This window comes from Phaethon lepturus, unplaced genomic scaffold, assembly GCF_000687285.1.
Source record: "Phaethon lepturus isolate BGI_N335 unplaced genomic scaffold, ASM68728v1 scaffold833, whole genome shotgun sequence".
NCBI classification, from domain to species: domain Eukaryota; kingdom Metazoa; phylum Chordata; class Aves; order Phaethontiformes; family Phaethontidae; genus Phaethon; species Phaethon lepturus.
Genome location: NW_010528135.1, coordinates 15705 through 35951, shown reverse-complemented (window position 1 = coordinate 35951; position 20247 = coordinate 15705). Strand labels below are relative to the sequence as shown.

At 39.4% G+C, this 20247-nt stretch overlaps 2 protein-coding genes across 2 annotated transcripts in view; one reads left to right on the top strand and one right to left on the bottom strand.

The window, feature by feature from the left end:
- The window catches only part of PFKP (phosphofructokinase, platelet), a 31133-nt gene extending 25760 nt beyond the window's left edge, over positions 1-5373 (top strand). The window contains 8 exon segments of the mRNA XM_010283562.1: positions 278-311; positions 314-435; positions 1517-1578; positions 2553-2664; positions 3395-3494; positions 3828-3833; positions 4142-4247; positions 4837-5373. Of these exon segments, the coding sequence (XP_010281864.1) occupies positions 278-311; positions 314-435; positions 1517-1578; positions 2553-2664; positions 3395-3494; positions 3828-3833; positions 4142-4247; positions 4837-4990 (696 nt within the window). The 3' untranslated portion in view covers positions 4991-5373.
- A 926-nt stretch (positions 5374-6299) lies between these two features.
- The window catches only part of PITRM1 (pitrilysin metallopeptidase 1), a gene marked incomplete at its 5' end in the record, with an annotated part of 29544 nt that continues 15596 nt past the window's right edge, over positions 6300-20247 (bottom strand). The window contains 14 exons of the mRNA XM_010283563.1: positions 6300-6542; positions 7124-7226; positions 8612-8757; positions 10639-10764; positions 11309-11421; positions 12739-12810; positions 13591-13711; positions 14669-14769; positions 14894-15059; positions 15379-15455; positions 16268-16388; positions 17111-17243; positions 18407-18523; positions 19647-19785. Coding sequence (XP_010281865.1) covers positions 6449-6542; positions 7124-7226; positions 8612-8757; positions 10639-10764; positions 11309-11421; positions 12739-12810; positions 13591-13711; positions 14669-14769; positions 14894-15059; positions 15379-15455; positions 16268-16388; positions 17111-17243; positions 18407-18523; positions 19647-19785 — 1629 coding nt within the window. The remainder of the gene's footprint in view (positions 6543-7123; positions 7227-8611; positions 8758-10638; positions 10765-11308; positions 11422-12738; positions 12811-13590; positions 13712-14668; positions 14770-14893; positions 15060-15378; positions 15456-16267; positions 16389-17110; positions 17244-18406; positions 18524-19646; positions 19786-20247) is intronic.

Genomic DNA, 20247 nt, shown 5'->3' with positions numbered 1-20247 from the left:
TCCATGCACAAACCAGAATTGTTGCAGGAAGCAAATAAGTAGATAGTAGCAAAACATTTTATTTTGGTTGTGGTGTTCAATGTGTGATGTATAAGAATTGCATTATTTGGTAATTATAGTTAAATGGATTATTCTATGTTGGAATTTTTAAGGGTGTATTTTTTATAAATTCTTCTAAACTTTTTTACCAATAAGTAACATAAAATTGCATGACACATAAAACTAGAATTCAGACCTTTTTTTTTATTTAAACTTGCAATATCTTGTCTTTGATTAGACGTGTGATCGCATCAAACAGTCGGCCAGTGGTATTTTGTATTCATCATTGAGACCATGGGTGGTTATTGTGGTTATCTGGCTAATATGGGGGCCCTTGCGGCAGGAGCTGATGCTGCTTATATCTTCGAAGAACAGTTTGATATTCGAGAGCTCCAGGTATACAGCACTAGAAATGTTTTCCTCATTTTTAAGTAGGTTCTAAAATTGTTGAACATATACAGCATAATGTATATATTTGAAGTTGAGGGCTCATGTTATCAAAAAACCCAATGTTGGATTGTATCTAAAGCTACCTGTGTCAGTAGCACTTTCATATAACGCCAGCTCTTCTGCCATATTATCTAATGGAACATATACCGGTTATTCTTGGCACCAGATTCAGCTAACCCGCAAAATTATTGTATTAGTCTTTAAACACGACCTGACTGAAATGCAAATTACATGTAAATGAACAGACCTGGGCAATTTTAAAAGAAAAACAAAAATGGGGGGGAAAAAAAAAAACCCAAACTTTTTGCATTGTGTTAGATGGGTATTCATGTCAGGCATTGAACAGTATGTAAGGTGGATTAGATACTGACTTCGATACCATAACTAATCAGAGCATATTTGGAGGTGCTACTAAAACAAAGATCTTGGGCTTTACAAATTGGGGTGTAAGCCAGTATGGAACTTGTCTACTATGAGGCTTTTGCACTTCTGAGGTAGCTGGTGCTAGCTGTGGTCATGGACAAATACAAAGCTAAAGAGATGGAAATTTCCTGAAGGTAAAAGAGGTGTGAAATGAACTGTAATTCCTCCCTGCTCGTTTCTCAGTGGTTCGTACTCTTCATGTTGTATATGGGAGTACCAGCACAGCAGTAGCTCACTGGATCCATAACAGGACTTTTGCAAGGACTGGAAGTAAGAGCAAGATACGATCTTTTGTGGCAATTTCTGTATTTTTATGTATATTAACGTCCAACTTGGTGCTGGATCGGTGTAGCATATAAAAAACCAGCTTTGTGTTGCTATTAAAATCAGTTATTTGTGATGTGGAGGAAGAAGTTTGTTTTAGCCCAGAATGAATGGCCATACACAGTATATTATCCTGGATCTCCAAAAACCTGCTGATTATTTGAATTTGGACATAATATTTGATGTGGAATACTTCACAGGAGTTCTCAGGATATGTAGGTTCATTAAAGCTGTTTTAGAGTTCTGTATGGCTTGTTAAAAGTACTTGAATTGTTTCTAGGCTAATGTGGAACACTTGACTGAAAAAATGAAAACCAGTATCCAGCGTGGTCTAGTGCTGAGGTAAGCAAAAGTAGTTTTAACAGATTGCATCAGTGATGCTGAGCACTTCCAGACAAGTATGCTGTCTGTCCACTTGTAGAGGCACTCTAAGTCTATATTCCTTGATTATTCCTTTAGCATGAGATTTTTTCTAAAGCTGTAGCTCCAGAAGGCAAGTCTGGGAGCTGTCTGGATGCTTCAAGTCCAAAACTTACTTCTTTCTGTGTAAATGTATTTGTTACATAATCTAATATTTTACCCTGTTTTCAGCCTGTTTCTCATTGGCTTTGTCTTTTATTGTAGATTCTTTCTTACTAAAGGTAGTGTGAAAACTAGCATACATGTGTACACATATAGTATGGCCTTTACTTTAAAAACCTTACTTAGATTTTAGGAGATAACACAGAATAAAATAGCTTTCAAAAAGTCAAAACATTTAAAATCTGTTGATTAGGCACCATGAATCAGGCTGTAGTTTCTCTCTTTCTTGAGCATTTATTTTCAGTATGCTGAGTAGCGAAGGGCTGAAAAATGAATACCACACTAAATTGTATGAGGATACCATTACGTTTGTTCAGGTTCTACTAGTTTTCTGACTAGGGTGAAAAAATATCCTGCATTTACAATATTGGTAAGGAACAGTCTAAAGTACTGTTCATTATCCATGCTTTTATAAAGGGCAAAGCGATGACATTTTTGTTCTAATGCAGTTTTTCCTCTGCATAATGAACTTTGTCAGACCTAGAATGGTATTTTTCACTACATTGTTCAACAATTTCCAAGTGACCTGCCAGTGATGTCAGTGTAGTAAGTCATGCAGACTACAAAATCAGGAGCATGTTACATGAAAGTGAACATACACAATTAGGTGAAAATATCCAAGCCATTATTATTGGTATCAAGAAAATGGGAAAACATTTGTCATTCAGTAACTGTAAAGACATCCACTGTTTAATAGTAAATTTGCTAACTCTATCTGGCTGTAACTGTTACAGAAATGAGAACTGCAATGAGAACTACACAACTGACTTCATTTATCAGCTGTATTCTGAAGAAGGAAAAGGAGTGTTTGACTGTCGAAAAAATGTATTGGGCCATATGCAGCAGGTAAAAATTACAGAGAGGTGTAACTTGTTTATTTTGAAGGTCAAAACCAGCATTAGTCAAACAACCTGTCTGGAGCTATTTGGAGCTACTTCACATATGATTTCAGTCCCATCTGCTGCATTGAAAATGGACAGAAAAGTCAGACTTTATATAGTACAGACAGAGGGTTTAAAAATCCCAAAACGCCACTTTTGTTCCCAGAACTATATAAAGGCTGCCATCATACTTGGAATGAAAGAAGCCAAAGAAGAAGAAATAATGCAATTACTAGTCTAGGAAGTCCCAACGCAGCTGTTTCATCCTAGTGTTACATCCGTGGCATTACAGCCTGCCTTGGTCTAGCAGCAACAGCGGGCGAGCTCTGACACCCCTCCTTCAGCAGTTTCCTGGTCTATATTATGCTGAAACCAGGTTGCCCTGTGGCAGTGTGAGAGCCGGGCAGTGCTTAATGGTCGGCGCTAAGGGGAAGTGGAAGAAAGGGGAAATGGTGCCCTCCATTTATCTAAATGAAAAGTAGTACTGATTCCGCGAGAAGTCTAAAAGTGCCAAATGCAGCTTTTAAATGTTTCAGCTTGATTTGCACGGTGGGGTTTTTGGTTGGTTTGTTTTCTAAGTTGGGGAAATGGAAATAAGAGGTAGAGCAGGCCATTAACAGAGATGACTGATAAAATAAAAAGACACAAATACTGGTTCAATAACTAAACTAACCCACAGTTCAATTTTCACACAGGGTGGTGCACCTTCGCCATTTGATAGAAACTTCGGGACAAAAATTTCTGCAAAAGCTATGCAGTGGATCTCCAAAAAACTGAAGGAAACCTACCGAAAAGGTGCAGAAATATGTGGTGCTATCCCTTGTTACTGTCTTTGGTTAGCTATCAGTATATGACTACTCTACTACACAAATACATGAATGTGTATTAGTTAGTCAACATACTTCTTTCCCCCTTGATGATGTTTCTATTATTCAGTACTGCCTTGCTGTGCTTCCTACTGTAAGCAGATTTCGCCTCAAGTAAGGTCAATAATTCAGATAGCTGTTTTCTTATCTTTCTTCAAAAAAATGCTACTGTGATTGCAGTTTTTCATGCATGAAGGAATTGATGGTTATATAGTTACATCTGTTCTTCCTTTTTGTTTCATGGTGGCTACATGGGAGACAGAAGAAGGTAATATGTCTTCTTTGGGAATTCTTGTAAAGCACTGTTTACTAAAATCTAATTTAAAATTGGATGTTAAAATTCAGTCTTATTGTTGCTTACACTGTGTTTTCATTGCTAATCACCAAAGCTAAATTTAAAAAGTGAAGATCTGCTAACCCTATTAAAGTACTAATTGACGTTTTATCATTACGTTAAATATTCAATAACTGAAATTAAGCCACTGTAAGCTCCCTATTCAATTTAATGACAGAAAAACGGTACTTGCCCTTACAAGTGTGAATAAGAAAGATAGTGAATTATTTCATTCTTTTTAGGAAAAGTATTTGCCAATACTGATGACTCAGTCTGTTTGCTGGGAATGCGTAGACGCAACCTTGTTTTCCAACCGGTGGCTGAGCTTAAGAATGAAACGGACTTTGTGTACGTATACGCTGCTTACATTTTAAACATCTCAACACAGGCTTCCTTTCACCACATCAAATGAACAGCTTCTCCACAGTGCTGACACACAGCTTTTGCCAACCGTTTTAATCCACTTCTGTCTTTGGCCTACATTCAGCCAGTGATTCACTTTGATTGTTCACTTGTCTTTTCTAACAACTCCCTTCATGCTTTCTTTTCTTCCTCCTTATACTTGGAAGTCTCTTGTTAGGAATTCTGGAACTCCAACGTTCTTTTAAATAACGTTGTTATTATTGTCTTTGCTCTAATGCCTAGAAATTACTTCTGGTACAGTTTAGTGGGGCAGCATTTTGGTGCCCAATTTGGTATTATACTTGCCTGTAAAGAACAGCTTTATAGTAAAGTCCGTTCATTCTTCCAGTATTCTATCCTTATTTCTCCCCATTTTGGGTCAGTTTTTGCATCCCACCATAAATGTCAGTATCTGATACTAGTTACAAGGAAGGCCATTACTGCTAGTGTTGTCAAAGGACCTCAAAATGTGTTTGTCTTGGCTACCAAGTAAATCACCGCATCTTTCTTTATTCCCACCACACCTCTCCCACAGACACAGGATTCCCAAGGAGCAGTGGTGGCTGAAGCTGCGACCACTCATGAAGATCCTGGCCAAGTACAAGACTAGTTACGATGTTTCGGATTCGGGCCAGCTGGAGCATGTTGCTATGCACAGCCCAAAGGAAGCAGAAACTGGAGCCATCTAAAGACATCACTTTTAGATTATTATAATAGATGCACATTGTGAGTAACAATGCTTTAGAATCATTACAGCTTTGTTTTGTAACATTTAAATTATTGTACCAGCACTTTATGTGAAACAAGACATTCAGATGTCACACAGATTTTGTCCTGTATTTGTGTTATGTTTGAAACAAATCCTAGCATCTAATGGATAAGCACCATTTACTGATACTACCCTTTAACAGTAAGTGCAGCACTGTTCTATGCACTCTGTAAGTTACTCATCTACTGCACTTTGTTTTAGAGTACTTACTTACACCCAAAAAGTAAGTGTAGATGGCTAGCTTTGTGTTGAGTTACAGAATGTGCTTAATGTATCTGAAGTGAAATAAAGTACTGTTGCAAATGTCACGAGTGACTTCTCAGAAATTGTATTCACCTGCTTTTAAACAATTTGGGGAATAATACTTCATGATGGACTCTGTATGCTCCAGTGAAGGAAAAAAGCAGCTGCCCATTTCTTTCCCCAACCATGGAGGAAGTATTCACAGCAGGGCAAGCTGGTGTTCGGTGCTTCTGAAGGATTAGGCTAAAACTCTGAAGCCTTTCTCCTTGTACAGGGATGACAAAACTATTTTTTGGGGGGTGGGGGTGGTGGAGCTGTAACAACTTGAGCTTCAGAAGGATGGAATTTAGTCCTTGCTTCGTGTTTACTTTCTCTCAGCTTCTTCAAGACCATTTAAAAAAAAAAAAATCACATAATAAGGGAAAAGGGTAAAACTGGTTTGTGAAATTAGACTGACAAACACAGCCAAAAATGTTTCCTCATGCCAGCTTATCTGTTAACTGTACCATGATGAAAAGTTAAATACTAGCCTTTGTCATATCAAAGTATGACTAAATGTGGCCTAAATTGGCAAAAAAAGTTGACCTTAAAATAAACGGTGCACCGATTCATTAGCGATTTGTCTCTGCACTGCACTTTGCTACAAACTTGGCTTGATGACAGGTGGAATGTACCATCGCAACGCTCCTCTAGCCCTAGGTGGCTTATGCAAAGGAAACCAGAATTACCACACCAAAGACTGAAATCTGTCAGTATGAGACACATAGCTTTTCCTTTATCCAACAGCAGACATGATTTCAAACAAACGCCATTTAAACTCTGTTTTACATATACAAAAATATTTAATTTATATAGTATTCATATGCAATTGGAGGAGTGAGTCTTCAGTAAAATATTAAGGTTTGTCTTTGCCATAACAGAGCAAATCATTCTTGCTTTCAAATACCGTATGAGAAAAATTTTCACATAGTTATTTCAAGGAAAGCTTTTAACTGGCTTGTTGCACACTGTTAAAGGCAGCAGTGAATATTAAATTGGACCATAGCACAGTTAAAAGTTACTACAAAAAACTAATTATATAGTCACACTGATTGGCTTGTTTTGTACTAGCTTGGGTGTTACATTAAGCAGCAATTCATCGTTTGACCCATGAGGGATCTTTGGTGATATCCGCATTTTCTGGGCCAAGTACAGCTTGACCACGTGTGCTCTTCCCAACTGCAAGATACCTGCAAGAAAAAAGAGAGTCAAATGAGAAGCTGTTGCATTCAGTTATCCATAACTACTACACAAGTTAAAAATACTCCCATTTCAGGAATATGTACTGTTTGGTATGTACCCAGTCATTGTTTTTACAGCATCTTTTGGATTTACAGGGTTTTTCCCCAGTCATCACAATACAAGTCTCCTAAGGCACAGCCCTAACTGGCCCATCTCCTTAACTTGTATTCTTCAGCAGAAGAATTCTTAAGTCTAAAGTGGAATTCAGAAGTCTAAAGAAGCAAAAAATGTTACAAGTCTAGAAGAACCAGCTCATATAGCCAGGAGCTGGATGTCTGAGTGCACTCCTGGACCCTTCCAAAGTAAAACAATCTCCCACTCACCCAGAACGTAGGAGGAAGTTCCATCTGCTAAAGTGCAATAAGCAGGATATAATTAACATCTCTCTCTCTACATTACAAAAGCAAATGGTGAAAGTAGTGCAGAAAGCCAAGGGAAGAAATTTGAGAACTTTATTATGGCAACTTTCACAAACTGTGTTCTTCAAACTAGGTTTGTGTTACATTTTTCAAGTAAACATTTTCCTTACTTGTTTGATACATCAACCAGGTTATCACTGTTGACAGAAAAAAGCTGCTCTCTGTGCGACTGCTTCATTTCATCGGAAATCCCATACAAGAAATGATCCATTCCTAGGGACAAAACAAAACCACGCACTGCCTTGGTGTACTGGCATCTCAGTTACAACTAAGCGTACGACTGAGCGCAAACTAAGGCATGTGCTGAAAGGGAAGAATAGAGACTACCATTAGGCCGTTCTCAGACAGTATCTAACTGTAAATCAAATATCAAACATTAGAAGTGGGGAAATGAATTGTCCGGGGTAGTAAGAGTTTCCTGTTGAAGTGGAAAAAAGAAATATTCATATTCTACTCTGGGAACTGATTTTGTTCAAATATCTAAATGTAATGGTGGTCCAGAAAACCCAAAACACCCGAACATGATTCATTCAAAAGAATCTCAGTACTTTCTAAGAAGCAGCTTGGGAGGACATCTGTCAACTGGTCCAACCCCCTGCCCAGAGCAGGCCTGACTTCAGAGTCAGACAAGTCCTCACGCAGGGCCCAAGGATCAGTGTAACAGTCGTGTGAAGGGACAGGCCTTCCTCTGCAGCAGCGGCCACGCCTCTGAACAATGTTCTTCCACTCAGTCTTTCACTACATTTGCCATAGCTCTGTTAAGATGGATGTTCAAATACCAAAGAATGTAAATCATTACTCACAAATACCAACATTCAATATGCATGCATTTCACTCATGTGCACCTAAAATTACTTTTTTTTTTTAATTGCCCAGACCAAAACCAAGTCCCATCATTTTAAGTTTTTTTTTGTTTAGTAAGTTAGTGTTAATACAAATACTTCTTAAAATAATGCTTATTTTAACCTTATAATTGTTTTATGTATAAGAGAGGAATGTATTCTACCTTCGCAAGTTTTGGAATGAGATTAAGCTGGGAATGGGGGAGGAAGGGAAAAGCGAGGAAAGCAAAGCAACGTGTGAGCAAACTGAAAAGATGTGAAGATACTACCGAGCCATTGTTAGTATGCAGATATGTAAAGAAAATAACACCCTCCACCGCAGCAGGCTTTTATACTTCTGTAAAAAAAGTATGCACAAAAGGTTAGTGATGTTTATAGTCAATATGCATACTTGTGCCAGGAAAACAATCCTTCAACATTTTTGAATCAGAAGACAACCATTTCTTTTTATTTGCGTGCATTTAATGTCCTTTTGAAGCCTAAAATTGTTTCTTTAATCTACCTCCATCTTCTAGCTGTATTCACCTGACATCAAGGAGGAATATGAATATGAAAACTTCAGTAGAGAGACTGAATGCATGTATTCCTGAAAGGGAGCAAAAGGAGTTGACTGCTTCATTGGAACTGCAAGTGTCTTACATCTGCCAAGTACAAATATTATCATACGATACAGTTTAGCAAACTATTTTCTTCCCTTTCAACTTAAATTAAAAAAAAAACCAAACTGGCAGCGCTGGGAGGCTGGCAAGAACGTACCTTTATCTGAAGGAGCTATTGGTGCATCTACAGCAGCAAATACTGCTAGCTTAGCTTCATCGATATCTTGTTGTGTGAATTCTCCAGATTTGGCCCATTCGACTGCTTTTTCAAATGTTTGCAAGGTGGCTAATGAATTTGGGTCTCTTAGAAGAAAAAAAAAAAGTAAAATTAATTACTTCAGTCTTATAAATGAAATACTGTCATTGCTTTGTTCCCATTTTATTCATAGTTTACTATGCATCACACAAACATACATACATGGGGATTAAACCAAATTATAAACTTCGTTTTTGTTTACAGAAAGAGATTTTGGGGTTTGGTTTGGTTTTTGGTTGTTCTTTGTTTTGTGGGGTTTTTTTCTTTCCAGAAGAAGTGTTATAAACCAGGCATATTTTGAATTTTAGATACACAAATGCAGCAAGTTCACTTGCCTAAAAGTAGTTGCAAGGCAGTGTGTAGAGAACTAGTATTTAAAAATTTGGTAAACCAGCACTGTTTACAATGCGCTATCAATTTGCTGCAACAGCTTAGTAAGCATAACTGCAATTAATATCAACAGCAGTAATATTTATGATATGCCATATCTTCTCTATGTTGTGTTTCCTGCTACGCCTGTTCCTGCTCTCTGTAAAACAGGTGCAACAGGTTAACAACTACTGAAATACTAACCAGGACAAGTCCTACCATGTTGAAGCTTCACAGAGAGGCAAGACTGCTCAGATTTTAGCTAGGAATCCCGCCTGAATACTATGCTAGGCAGGGAAACGATTTCAGCCAGGATCCTAGCCACAGGACATTTTTAGTGGAGAAGGCCAACCATATCCTGGGCTGCATCCAAAGCAGCGTGGCCAGTAGGTCAAGGGAGGGGATTCTGCCCCTCTGCTCCGCTCTGCTGAGACACCACCTGGAGTCCTGCGTCCAGCTCTGGAGCCCTCAGCATGGGAAAGACATGGACCTGTTGGAGAGGGTCCAGAGGAGGCCACAGAAATGATCCAAGGAACGGAGCACCTCTCCTGTGAGGACAGGCTGAGAGTTGGGGTTGTTCAGCCTGGACAAGAGAAGGCTCCAGGGAGACCTTATTGCAGCCTTTCAGTACCTGAAGGGGGCCTATAAGAATGATGGAGAGGGACTTTTTACAAGGGCAGATATAGAATGGACCTAAGGCAGGCATTTTTGACAATGAGGGTGGTGAAACCACAGGTTGCCCAGAGAGGTGGTAGATGCCCCATCCCTGGAAACATTCCAGGTCAGGCTGGACTGGGCTCTGAGCAACCTGATCTAGTTGCAGGTGTGCCTGCTCATTGCAGGGGGGTTGGACTAGATGACTTTTAAAGGTCCCTTCCAACCCAAACCATTCTATGATTCTATGATTATAAGTAGTATTTAATATTTCCAGTTCAAATTTCATCCAAAAGTGCTTTGGTGAGACCAATGCAAGGTAGTTGTTCTGGACTGGCCAAAAAGAGGAAAAAGGCAAAAAAGGCAAAAAAGGAAAAAGGAAAAAAAAAAAGAAAAGAAAGCAATTCTAGCTCATCATCAGCAATGTTTTCTGCTGAATCTCTGATGATTCCAACCAGTCACCAAAGGAAGCTGCATATTTTCAAACTCAGGACCTTAGGGAACAACATCATTCTACTTCCTGGTCTTAAATTTAGAAGAGTCTTGAATTCCCTTTTTTAGGGCCACCTCAATCCAGGAAGAAACAAGTGAAACAGTTTTAGGTAAGTCTGGTACTGAGACAGTAAATCTAAGCACAGAGACACAACAGTGATTGCTACCAGCAGAGGTAAGTTAGGCTTTCCCAGGGACAGAAACCAGAGAAAGCAAGGCTTATCAACAAAACTGATACACCTTAAGCAACTAATCTGAACATCATCAGCAATGAATCACTTTCTTGTGATTCAACGTTCTTTTTATTTCACTTGATCTTGACAGAGAGCTACAACTAATTCAAAAAAAGATACATGTAAGTGCAGTCAGGAGTCCCCTCAGACATGAACAGGAAAGAATGAACCTACTGTTACCTGTAGGAGTAGAAAGTGAATATGCCATTGTGACTAAGTTTAGCACCTCCACCATAAGCCCCTCCTTTCTCTCTGATTTCTCTATGGAGGAATTTAGCTGTCATCAACCGTGCAAGAATTCGAAGGCTGTAATGACAGAAATATCAACAGCAAAGATGTTAAATGAATTGGACACCAGTAATACAACTTCCTCTAAAATTCACAAAGATCCCCATTTGCAATGCATTGCTTCTTGTTAAGCTACAACAGTAATGATAATAATACTTAATATTTAGTAGCAGCTGAATAATGTGACTTCATTGTAAGAGTGGCACTGCTTTGGAACATTCCTTGATTATTTCCATTTATTTCACTTTAATGAAATACAAGAGCAGCCTCCTAAACTTTGTTACATGCAATAGGATTCTCAACTCAGACACATTTAAGTAGGAAGGGGTGTTTATTCGGAAGTTAGGGGACAGTAGCTCCTCATTACTTAATCTCAGCATTTACTAAAACAGGGCATTTCTGGACCTAGCGATGCAAAGGTTGCTCCATAAAGAATTTGTGACAAATGCACTGCAAAGCATTTTCTATCGATGCTGTATTTCCTGTGGTCAGCCTAACACCTTTCATTTTGTCTTGTGCTATGCAACATACATAGAAGCTCCCTGCTGATTTTGTTTCCCACCTTGCATAGTCTGCAGCTGCGTAGGGAACTGTTCGAATGCATTCCCCAATATAGTTCACTGGGAACGGAAGTATAAAATGGGTCTTCATCTGGCACGGTTTGAAAGTAGGATCCTAAGAGAAAAATGCATTATTGTCACAGTAAGCATAGGTGACACAATTTATCCCTTTGAGAACTGGCTTTTTTGAGAACTAAGAAATTCTGCCAAATATACAGACCAAATGCCAAAGCTGCCACTTGACTTACACTGCAATCACTCACATTTCGTTTGTGCCCGTATTAGCAATCCAGCACACAGATTTGTGACTTGGGAAACTAAAGTACATGGACTCTGTACATCAGCTACCCACCCTTGCACGCCAGCTTCTCAGTTGTGCAGGCCTTGAATTATTACCAAAGAGTTTTGAATCGCATGCTTCCCCTGCCTTGTCTTTACTTTGTTTGAACCAAGTTCCTAACTCTCCAGTACTACACCCACGTAAGTGCATGGTCACCACTTCATATTTCAGTCCATCTACTCAATTTTAGATACTGAAACCAGATTCAGAAACTGAAACTGACCAAAAAAATGCAAATTATGAACAGCAGCAACTGTATGAATTTCTGCTCAAACATCCCCTGCAATAAACTCGATTCTTCCTTACACTCCCACTTCAAAACTTACAGTCCCCTTCCTGTCTCCAGGCCTCTGCAGCACTCACTCTTTACCTCTTTCACACATGCACCTGCTTGTGTGCCTACTTTGGCATGATCAAAGCCTTACACACCTCCAGGAGCTTTTATGACCCCTTTCCAATGCTCCCAAGCCTTTCTTAACTTGAGAGATCTGCTTCCCAGCCCCTCGCACATCTCTGGCTGGCTGGGCCAAGCACAGCAGCGTATACATGACTGCTCAGCCAGCAAAACCTTGGGCTGAGCTCTCCCTGCCACCTTCTCAAAGGAGAGCTCAGGGTATTCGAAGCTATTTTTCTCTCCTCTAGGCAAACAGAGATTTTCATTTTTACTTAACTGTCCCTGATGCTCTTCTGTCAGCGGTCATTCACATTCAGAATCATTTAGGGAGGAGAGGAAGGAAAGGAAGGGGCTAACCGGGAGTGACACCACACAAGTCTGGTTCTGAGACCAGGATAAAAAGAAAACAAGCATCGCTTACAAGACACAGCACAAGCTTGCTGTATTTGCCTGCACACAGGGCTGTAAAGCTAGCTAAATGACCTCCACGCCAGAACCAAAACGGATTACATAGAACGATGAAGAAGTCTGATGGCTAGTTTAAAGAAACAATCCAGTCAGAGGGTGGAACTGAAGGGTACATTACATTTCAGCAGTGTGCTTCTAAATAGTACGAGCATCTGTAACAGCTTAAGAGGGACCATTAGTATCAGTAACAGCCCTCGAATACCAATATCCCCAACCAATAACGTACTTACATTAACTAGTTTCCTTGTGATCTGCAAACCAGCAAGCATTTCGCCTCCCACAGGTTTGACTTCTGAAGATTTCTACAAGAGACCCAGCCCTCGCATTAAAAGATGATTCAACAATTTAGACTAATAATATTGCAAATGAAACCCCTACCCTTCAAACCTCTTTGAAACCACCATCAGACCATGTCTTCACAAACAGAAGCAAGCTACTCAATTAATTCTTTCTATTTGAACTTCTAAGCAAATGCCAAATAAATTTCCTTTCAAGAGTAATTTGGCACTGAAAGACACCAAGACAGAGGTTAAATGAGGCCCAGAAAGTTTCAGACTATCATGTCCCTCACGGGTAGGGAACCGTGAGCTTATTCCAGTCTCGTCAAAAATTAAAACAGATTTGCATATTGACAGAGCAGATCCTTTGTCAACTCTGTTGAGCCAAGCACATTTTGTGCCAAATATCCTGAATATCCAGATAACGAAACAAATTCCTATGCAACTGAGGAACTGCACGTCATGCCCTATTTCCTTTTGGCCAACATCTCAAGTAATGCTCAGCTATAAAAGAAATTACAGTTTTATGTGACAGAGGAAGGAAGAATTTCTTTTTCCGCACGCCATGCAAAAGCAGTAACCTCAGGTTAAGGCTTGATGCTGACCTACAGGATTACTGTTGTCTATTTTATTGAGGTGAAGACAGCCTCTGTGGCAAAACACATAGCAGCTTATCACAGTGCTGACTCCTGCAAATTTCTTCAGACATCTTTGTACAGATCTTCTCCTCATTGCACAGTGGTCTTTACACAAGATCAAATCCAACTGTTTGATGCTCTGGTCACAAATGAAGTAACTTCTTACCTCGATCACGTGGGGACGAACTGGTTTTCTCTCTTTTTTACTTCTAGCTATGCTCTTTATAAACTTCTCTACTTCTTTAGTTGCTTCTGGTATCTGTTGAGGTGCTGCATTCACTGAACATCTATTAAAAATACATATCAAGTTCTTAAATATGTTTTAGTGTTTTTGGACAGTCCTTCATAATTTGCACTTTCTTTTCCTAAATATTTTCTATTCATCAGAATGTTAGATCTATGATCACTGATAATCATTATCACAGAAAAAAGCAAAACACTCATAATCTAGCATTTGAGGGGGGGGCAGGGGGGGAAGTCACAGTCTAACTGCTTTTCTTTTACTTGCCCCAAAACACCTTCAGAACTAAACTTTAGCAGTAGCTGCCAAACCACTCTGTGCACAGGACAGCACTACAACAATTTTGCAAAATACAAATGTCTCACAAAGAAAATAATGTCTTCTGTATTCTTTCTTTGCAGGCAGACCTACTACGGTTTTGAACAGTACAGATCTTTCCATAATTTTCATCATTTCCTGCTTTGCAAAAGAAAATTTTGCAACTTTTGTCACTTCAAATGGACTTATTTTTTGAACTAATGGGTCTGACACTAAACACCTTGAAGTGCCCTCTTACTTTTTCCAATATATGCATAAAGCAGATTTCAGAATGTTGCTATTTTCCTTTTAGGAAGAAAAAAAAAATCCAAAACAAACTGCATTCTACTGTTACAACACAATATAACAGTATTTGTCTCCTGAGCACCTTTAAAGGAAAGAAAAAAAGGCAGAATTTTGAGTATTTCTGTAAAATTCTACAGGCCATTTACACACTTTTGGTACAACAGTTACATATGAAATTTGCCGTAAGTTTCTCATACGTGTTAAAAAATGAAAAAAATAAGCCATAGCTACCACTTTGTAAGCACGGAGAGTTTAAGCTAGTAACATTTTTGTAGTTTTTCCACAGGCCTCCCATCTCACAAAACCCCAGTTCTCCATGAAGTGCAGTGAGAAATGCTTGTTCACAGGCCATGGTCTCTCTTTAATTGAAATGCCCCTTTCCTTTTTAGCTAGAACTCACCTGATGTTGTCACTATTTAATAAATACTTCTTAATGCGTGGTAGTTTGCGTAGTATTGGTTTAATATCAGACATTTCTGCTATTCTCTTCATCAACTTCACCTGTGTGGGAAGGGAAGGCAGAAGGACTACAGGTTAAGCCAATAGAAAGAACTAGCGAAAATGAGCACTGTCATTCCTCAGTCGAGGATTTGGGCCTCGCTGAAGGATGCCATTGATTTTTCACCTGATCCATCCCACTGAACATTTCTTGCAGTTCTCCAGAAGGCGTAAGGTTTTTGCTGGCTCTAATAGAGGCATATAAATGCCCACAATCTGGAATCCCATTTGACAGCTCCTGGGCAGTCTTCTTAACCAGCACTCTGAAATGTTCTTCCTCCTCAAACCGGGGGCTGAAAAAAGAGTAGAAGCAGGTCTCTAGGTCTCACGCAAAAGCACACCAATGGAATTTATAATACTGAATAATTTATCATCCCAAGTTCAACAAAGAGCTTTTAGACTGTTGGTTCTCCATTTAACCCACTACATAGTCAGGCAAATGATGCAATACTTAGGTTTAGAAACTGGGAGTCATTCAAAGATACAGTTATAAAAAGAAAATCCAAAGTAGGATCTCTCAGAAGAAGAGAATGGTTGGAGGAAGAGGGAAGAAGAGAATCCCAAAACACATGCAAAAAACCAAACAAATAAACAAAACCAAATGTACTGTACTTGTTAAATATTTCACTCCATAAATTCATCATGTCTGGCAGATTTCTATCCAAGCATAGAGATGAAAAGAGCACACCCTGAAGGAAAAAAGAAAAACAAAACACAAGAAAAACACCAACCCTTTGTGCAAGACAATCAAAGCAATGGCCTGAGAAATACACAATAACTTTTTATGAAAGTGATGCAATGATGCTAACCTAACACTACACATCACAAAACCACTTTAATGCAGGCTGTACTACTAAAATCAAAGCAGACATGAAATGTGATTGTTCTTCACACAAAGCAAGCCTGTCAATTCCTCCTTTCAACAGTAAGTAGCACTTCAGAAACAGAATTTCTTATTTTTAACATAAAGTACAAATGAAACTGTTCTGGTGATGCACCTTTCTGCAAAGGAGTCTCTCTAATTCAACTCCAGGATCCAGGGGCAGCAAGCCACAGCAGCAGAACCCAGCAAATCTGAAAAAGTCTTAAGAGGGTATTACTAGGACTGTTATGCCCAATACTAAGATCTAATTATCTTGCAAACCTTCCATGGTTCTGAACCACATTAACTGTGACGTACACACATTAACAGCAATCTCTGCGTGTAACCCTGTCCTCTACCCTCTGCTTCCAAAATTTTTTGCAGCACTCAAAAATATGGTGACAGATGCTAGCGAAGCACTGCCTTAAAACGGATAACCGCATCAATCACTCCCCTTAAAACAAAATACTAAGTTACTGTAATTGTCAATTTTATATCCTACAGAAAAAGGCACAAGTCCTTTTATACACTAAGGTTTAAATGTACATTAGCTGACCCTCTACCTGGAAGCCCTGACTGACCCTTAACTATAAAGCTGTTACTGCAAGTTTAACGTCTTGAAGTTTATGATTAATTTACCTGTTCATACACATCTAGATGTGAATCATCTGGAATGATATGTGGGCTGACAGACATCCCACCTGTTTTTAGTTCTATTTTCTGGGCTTGTTCCCTGTAATCAAGGGCTCCACATCCCATCCTGTGAAAAAAAATAGAGATTTACTTCCATTTTCAGTGTATGCCAAAACCAGGGCCCATATCCCATATTCCCATATGCAAAGGAGACTGTTTAGGCCAATAGAAAAGTAGCAACTAAACAATTTGGGGCATTATCAAGTGAACATGATACAAAAGAAGGCAAGGGAATTTTGGGAAAGAGGGCAAGGGAAAGGAAACCCAAAACACTAAGCTCTTCAATTAAAGTACATTGTTACGTGTATTAAAAAGTGTGCTTTACGTACAGGCTTGCTACCAACATCCATATGGAACTACAATAATAATGTCACATACACTGTTATCACACCAAAAAGAACCCAGGTCACTCTTTCTACCTTGTGTCATTCTTTACGCTGTGATGGAGTCACTGTTTTTGTGACCACATGGTGAAACTAGACCAAAAATCTATCCAAGTGAAAACTTTGCTTTCTCCTAGCCTATTTTTCGTTTATATCGATTTTCCAGTCTCTTTAGGGAAAGCTTGTGTTGATGCTGGGGAACAAAGCAATGCAGAGACTGATGGAGAAGAGGAAAGGAGTTGGCAGCTCAGTGGGGAAAGAGGGAAGACCACTGTTCCTGCAGGACACCAACTTATCCGCATTTCCCTTCTATAAGAACAGTTGCTGAAATTCTTAAAAGCAGTATTATTTCAGTAAGCTGTATTACATCCATTTGCTTCAGCTGCTAAGAAAGTAAACCTCTCACTTTGTAATGACGTTGCAGAAGAGCGGCACATATGGTTTGAGCTCCTCAGGAAGTGTGTTCAAGCTGGAAACAGCTCTGAAATAAACCACCCCATTGGTTGGCTGAGCACAGTACTGGACAGGAATTTCATCAGCTAGGGATAAAAAAAACACAAAAGAAAAGAACAACCAACAGCTTCCTACTATAAATACATAAAAGTAAAACCATTTCTTACAAGATTTTCCTATTAAAAGTTGTTTTCTGTAGGGAATTCAGAGCCACTTCTTGTTGAAACTTTGCAATATGCACTGAATGCTGGACTGAAGAGTTTTTATTGTTTCTGTCCATGGTAAGGTAATGGGTAATTACCAAATGGACAATATGAAGAGAGAATTCTGTTGACAGAAGCCACATTTTAGAGGTAACATTCAAACAAAAAAATGGTAATTTGTTTCTGAACAACTCGAGAATTTTTTCTCCCTTATTTTTTGCCTTCATCACCTCAAAAGTTGAGGAAAACAGGTTCCTGTACCATACGTCCTATTCTAAGCCAGGGCATTAGAATATACACATTAGAATTTCCACAAAACCAGCTCATTTTAGTATCAAAATTATACAGTACCTGCCACTGGCTGGCAATTTTTGCAGGAAAGTGTCTGTTAGAAACATACTGCAGCGCAGTAGTCCCTTCAAGATTTTGACAGAACTGTATCAAAATCGAGATCTACAACTTGTTTCCTATCAATTCACGGGGTAGCCACTGGCAAAGCAGGGAGAAACCCGCACTGAAATTATGAAGGATGACAATATACTGTTTTTTTTTTCCCCTATGGCTCCTGTACATCCTATTCTGTAAGAACTAGGTAGGAAGGGAAAGCAGTAAGGAAGGTTCCCCGCACAAGCTGCCAGGAGCGCTGCACCCTGGATAAGTCTTTGGAGAGTGGGGAGATTACTCAAGAGCAGTGGGGCTGGGTAGGCAGTGAGTAAGCAGGCGGCAGGGAGCTCCCATCAGGAACGGCCAGGAACGGCACGGCCAGACCCCTGGGAAGGGCGGGTGGCTGGTTCCAGCTGAGAACAGCCCCATATTGCCCCTCAGAGGCGATGGCAAGAAGCGTCTGCAGATGCACTGCAAACTGTCTACCGCAAGGCTGGCGGGCTGGAGGAAACGAGCGGTAACTGCGGAGAGCTGTAACCGTGGACAACAAGTGGTGAGTACATATGCTTTGTAACGCGCAAAAAGAGCAACAGGTGGGCAAGCAGCAAGGCAACAATCCAGTAGTGTTGCTCTTTCAAGGACAAAATAGTGGTTACACCAACCTGCGAGTGTTGTCTCCAGCACGGTGAATGGGATTTTGGGCTCGATGTCAGACACTTTGAGAGCTGGGAGACAAGAGGTATCCTGAGGTTTGCTTTGAAGAGCAATTAGTTCCAAACCTAGTAAGGAGAGCAGAATACCAGTTTGGCATTTTCAGCTTTCACTGACGGTGCTGTTAAAACCTACTGAGGTGATGCAGATCAAAACACAAGCGTTTGAAATTTAGCATTTTCTGTCAACAGTTCTTTCGAATATTTTACTGAAACAAATTCTACAGATTATCACGTGTCGCAACAGCACACAGAACACTGTATCTTTGCAAATTCTCTTTCCAATCCCCTCTTCACATCCTGTTTACAATAATGTGCAATTTAAAACCTGAAGAAGTGGCATCTGCCAGCCTGTCCTGTCACCCAGCTCTGCAAACACCAACCCAGACCTTGCAGATAAGAAGTTTCTTTCTATCCCACTCCCCCCAGTTCTTACTCAAGTGCTCTGTCAGTACACTGATGCAGCTAAATTGTCGTCTTTAATTTTATATTTCAGCCTCTTTCAGATTCTAGGTGGTCACCTTTAATTACCCTCCAATTTATCTTCATGACTAGAAAGCCTCATGTGATTTTCTGCTCCCTTATCTCTGGCCTAGCGCCAACACTTCAGAAGATTAACGCCACTATTTTGGAGGATTTCTGTGACTGGATCACTGTTTTCACAAAATTAGACAACTGCCCAGGCTTCCCAAGTTTAAGCTGTTGCCCAAAATAAATTAAATGCAACATTATTTTTATAGTTGGCTTTTTAAGCAGAAAAGGTAAGAAATAAAATTACAAAATATAAAGTTTCATAGGAGCATGGAGCAGACCTCATATACTCAAAAATAAACAGCCTCAAGGTAAATTGGAATTCATCTTGTACTTAGTGTAAGTTAACATGGGAAAGAATAAGCAGATAAATATTTTAAAACAATCTCCCTTCTTCTGCCCTACTGGAGACATTGATCACACTATTTTTGAGTGTTAAAACCAATGCAATATACCAATCATATATTCTAATGTAAACACTATACTGCATAGCCCCAGAACACATATACACAAACTTCCAACAACAACAAAAAAATCATCCCTTTCAGAGCCAATGCTGGAGAGTGCTTGAGAATTTAAGTTACTCCACAGAACACCAGCTAAAAAACTAGCTGTGTTTTTAAGCAGTTACATAAATAAAAATATGAGAAAGCATGTTAACCTTTTTCAAAGATTTGGGTTTTTTCTTCATCGGAAAGAGCATTGACCTTTTTTTCCAGCTTTTCTGCTTCCATTTTTGCTTGTTTATCGTGGTAGTCTTCCTCTGGACTCATGGACAGAGTTAATCTATGTGGATTATCCTGCAGAAATACATCCCAAAACAACACATTACTAATTTTGAGGGCAACTTCCTCCTGTTTTCCCTCAGATTATTGCTTCATCAGCAGTAGATAAAAAACAGTCTGTGCATCATTTGCCTTGCGTATTATCAGAAGTATCACAAACAGGCAATTTGAACTCTTTGTTTCACATAGAATAGCAGGGGTGGGGAAGAGAGGCAGTTTACAACAAGAACAAGCACTAACAACGTTCTGTGACATTTTAGTATAGAGTCAGAATCCCTCAACAGCATACAGTACTCATTAGTTTAATTAAATCAAGGTTAAACAACTGTACACAACACTACAGAATGGCATGCCACCAGTTTTATCTAAGATTCTAAGATGGGGAATCTAGCAAGATGCAAGAGGGTTTCATTAAACGCTTCTCGCAACCTGCCCAAGCTTGAGTGCACAGAGATCCCATATGATGTAAAATGTGCA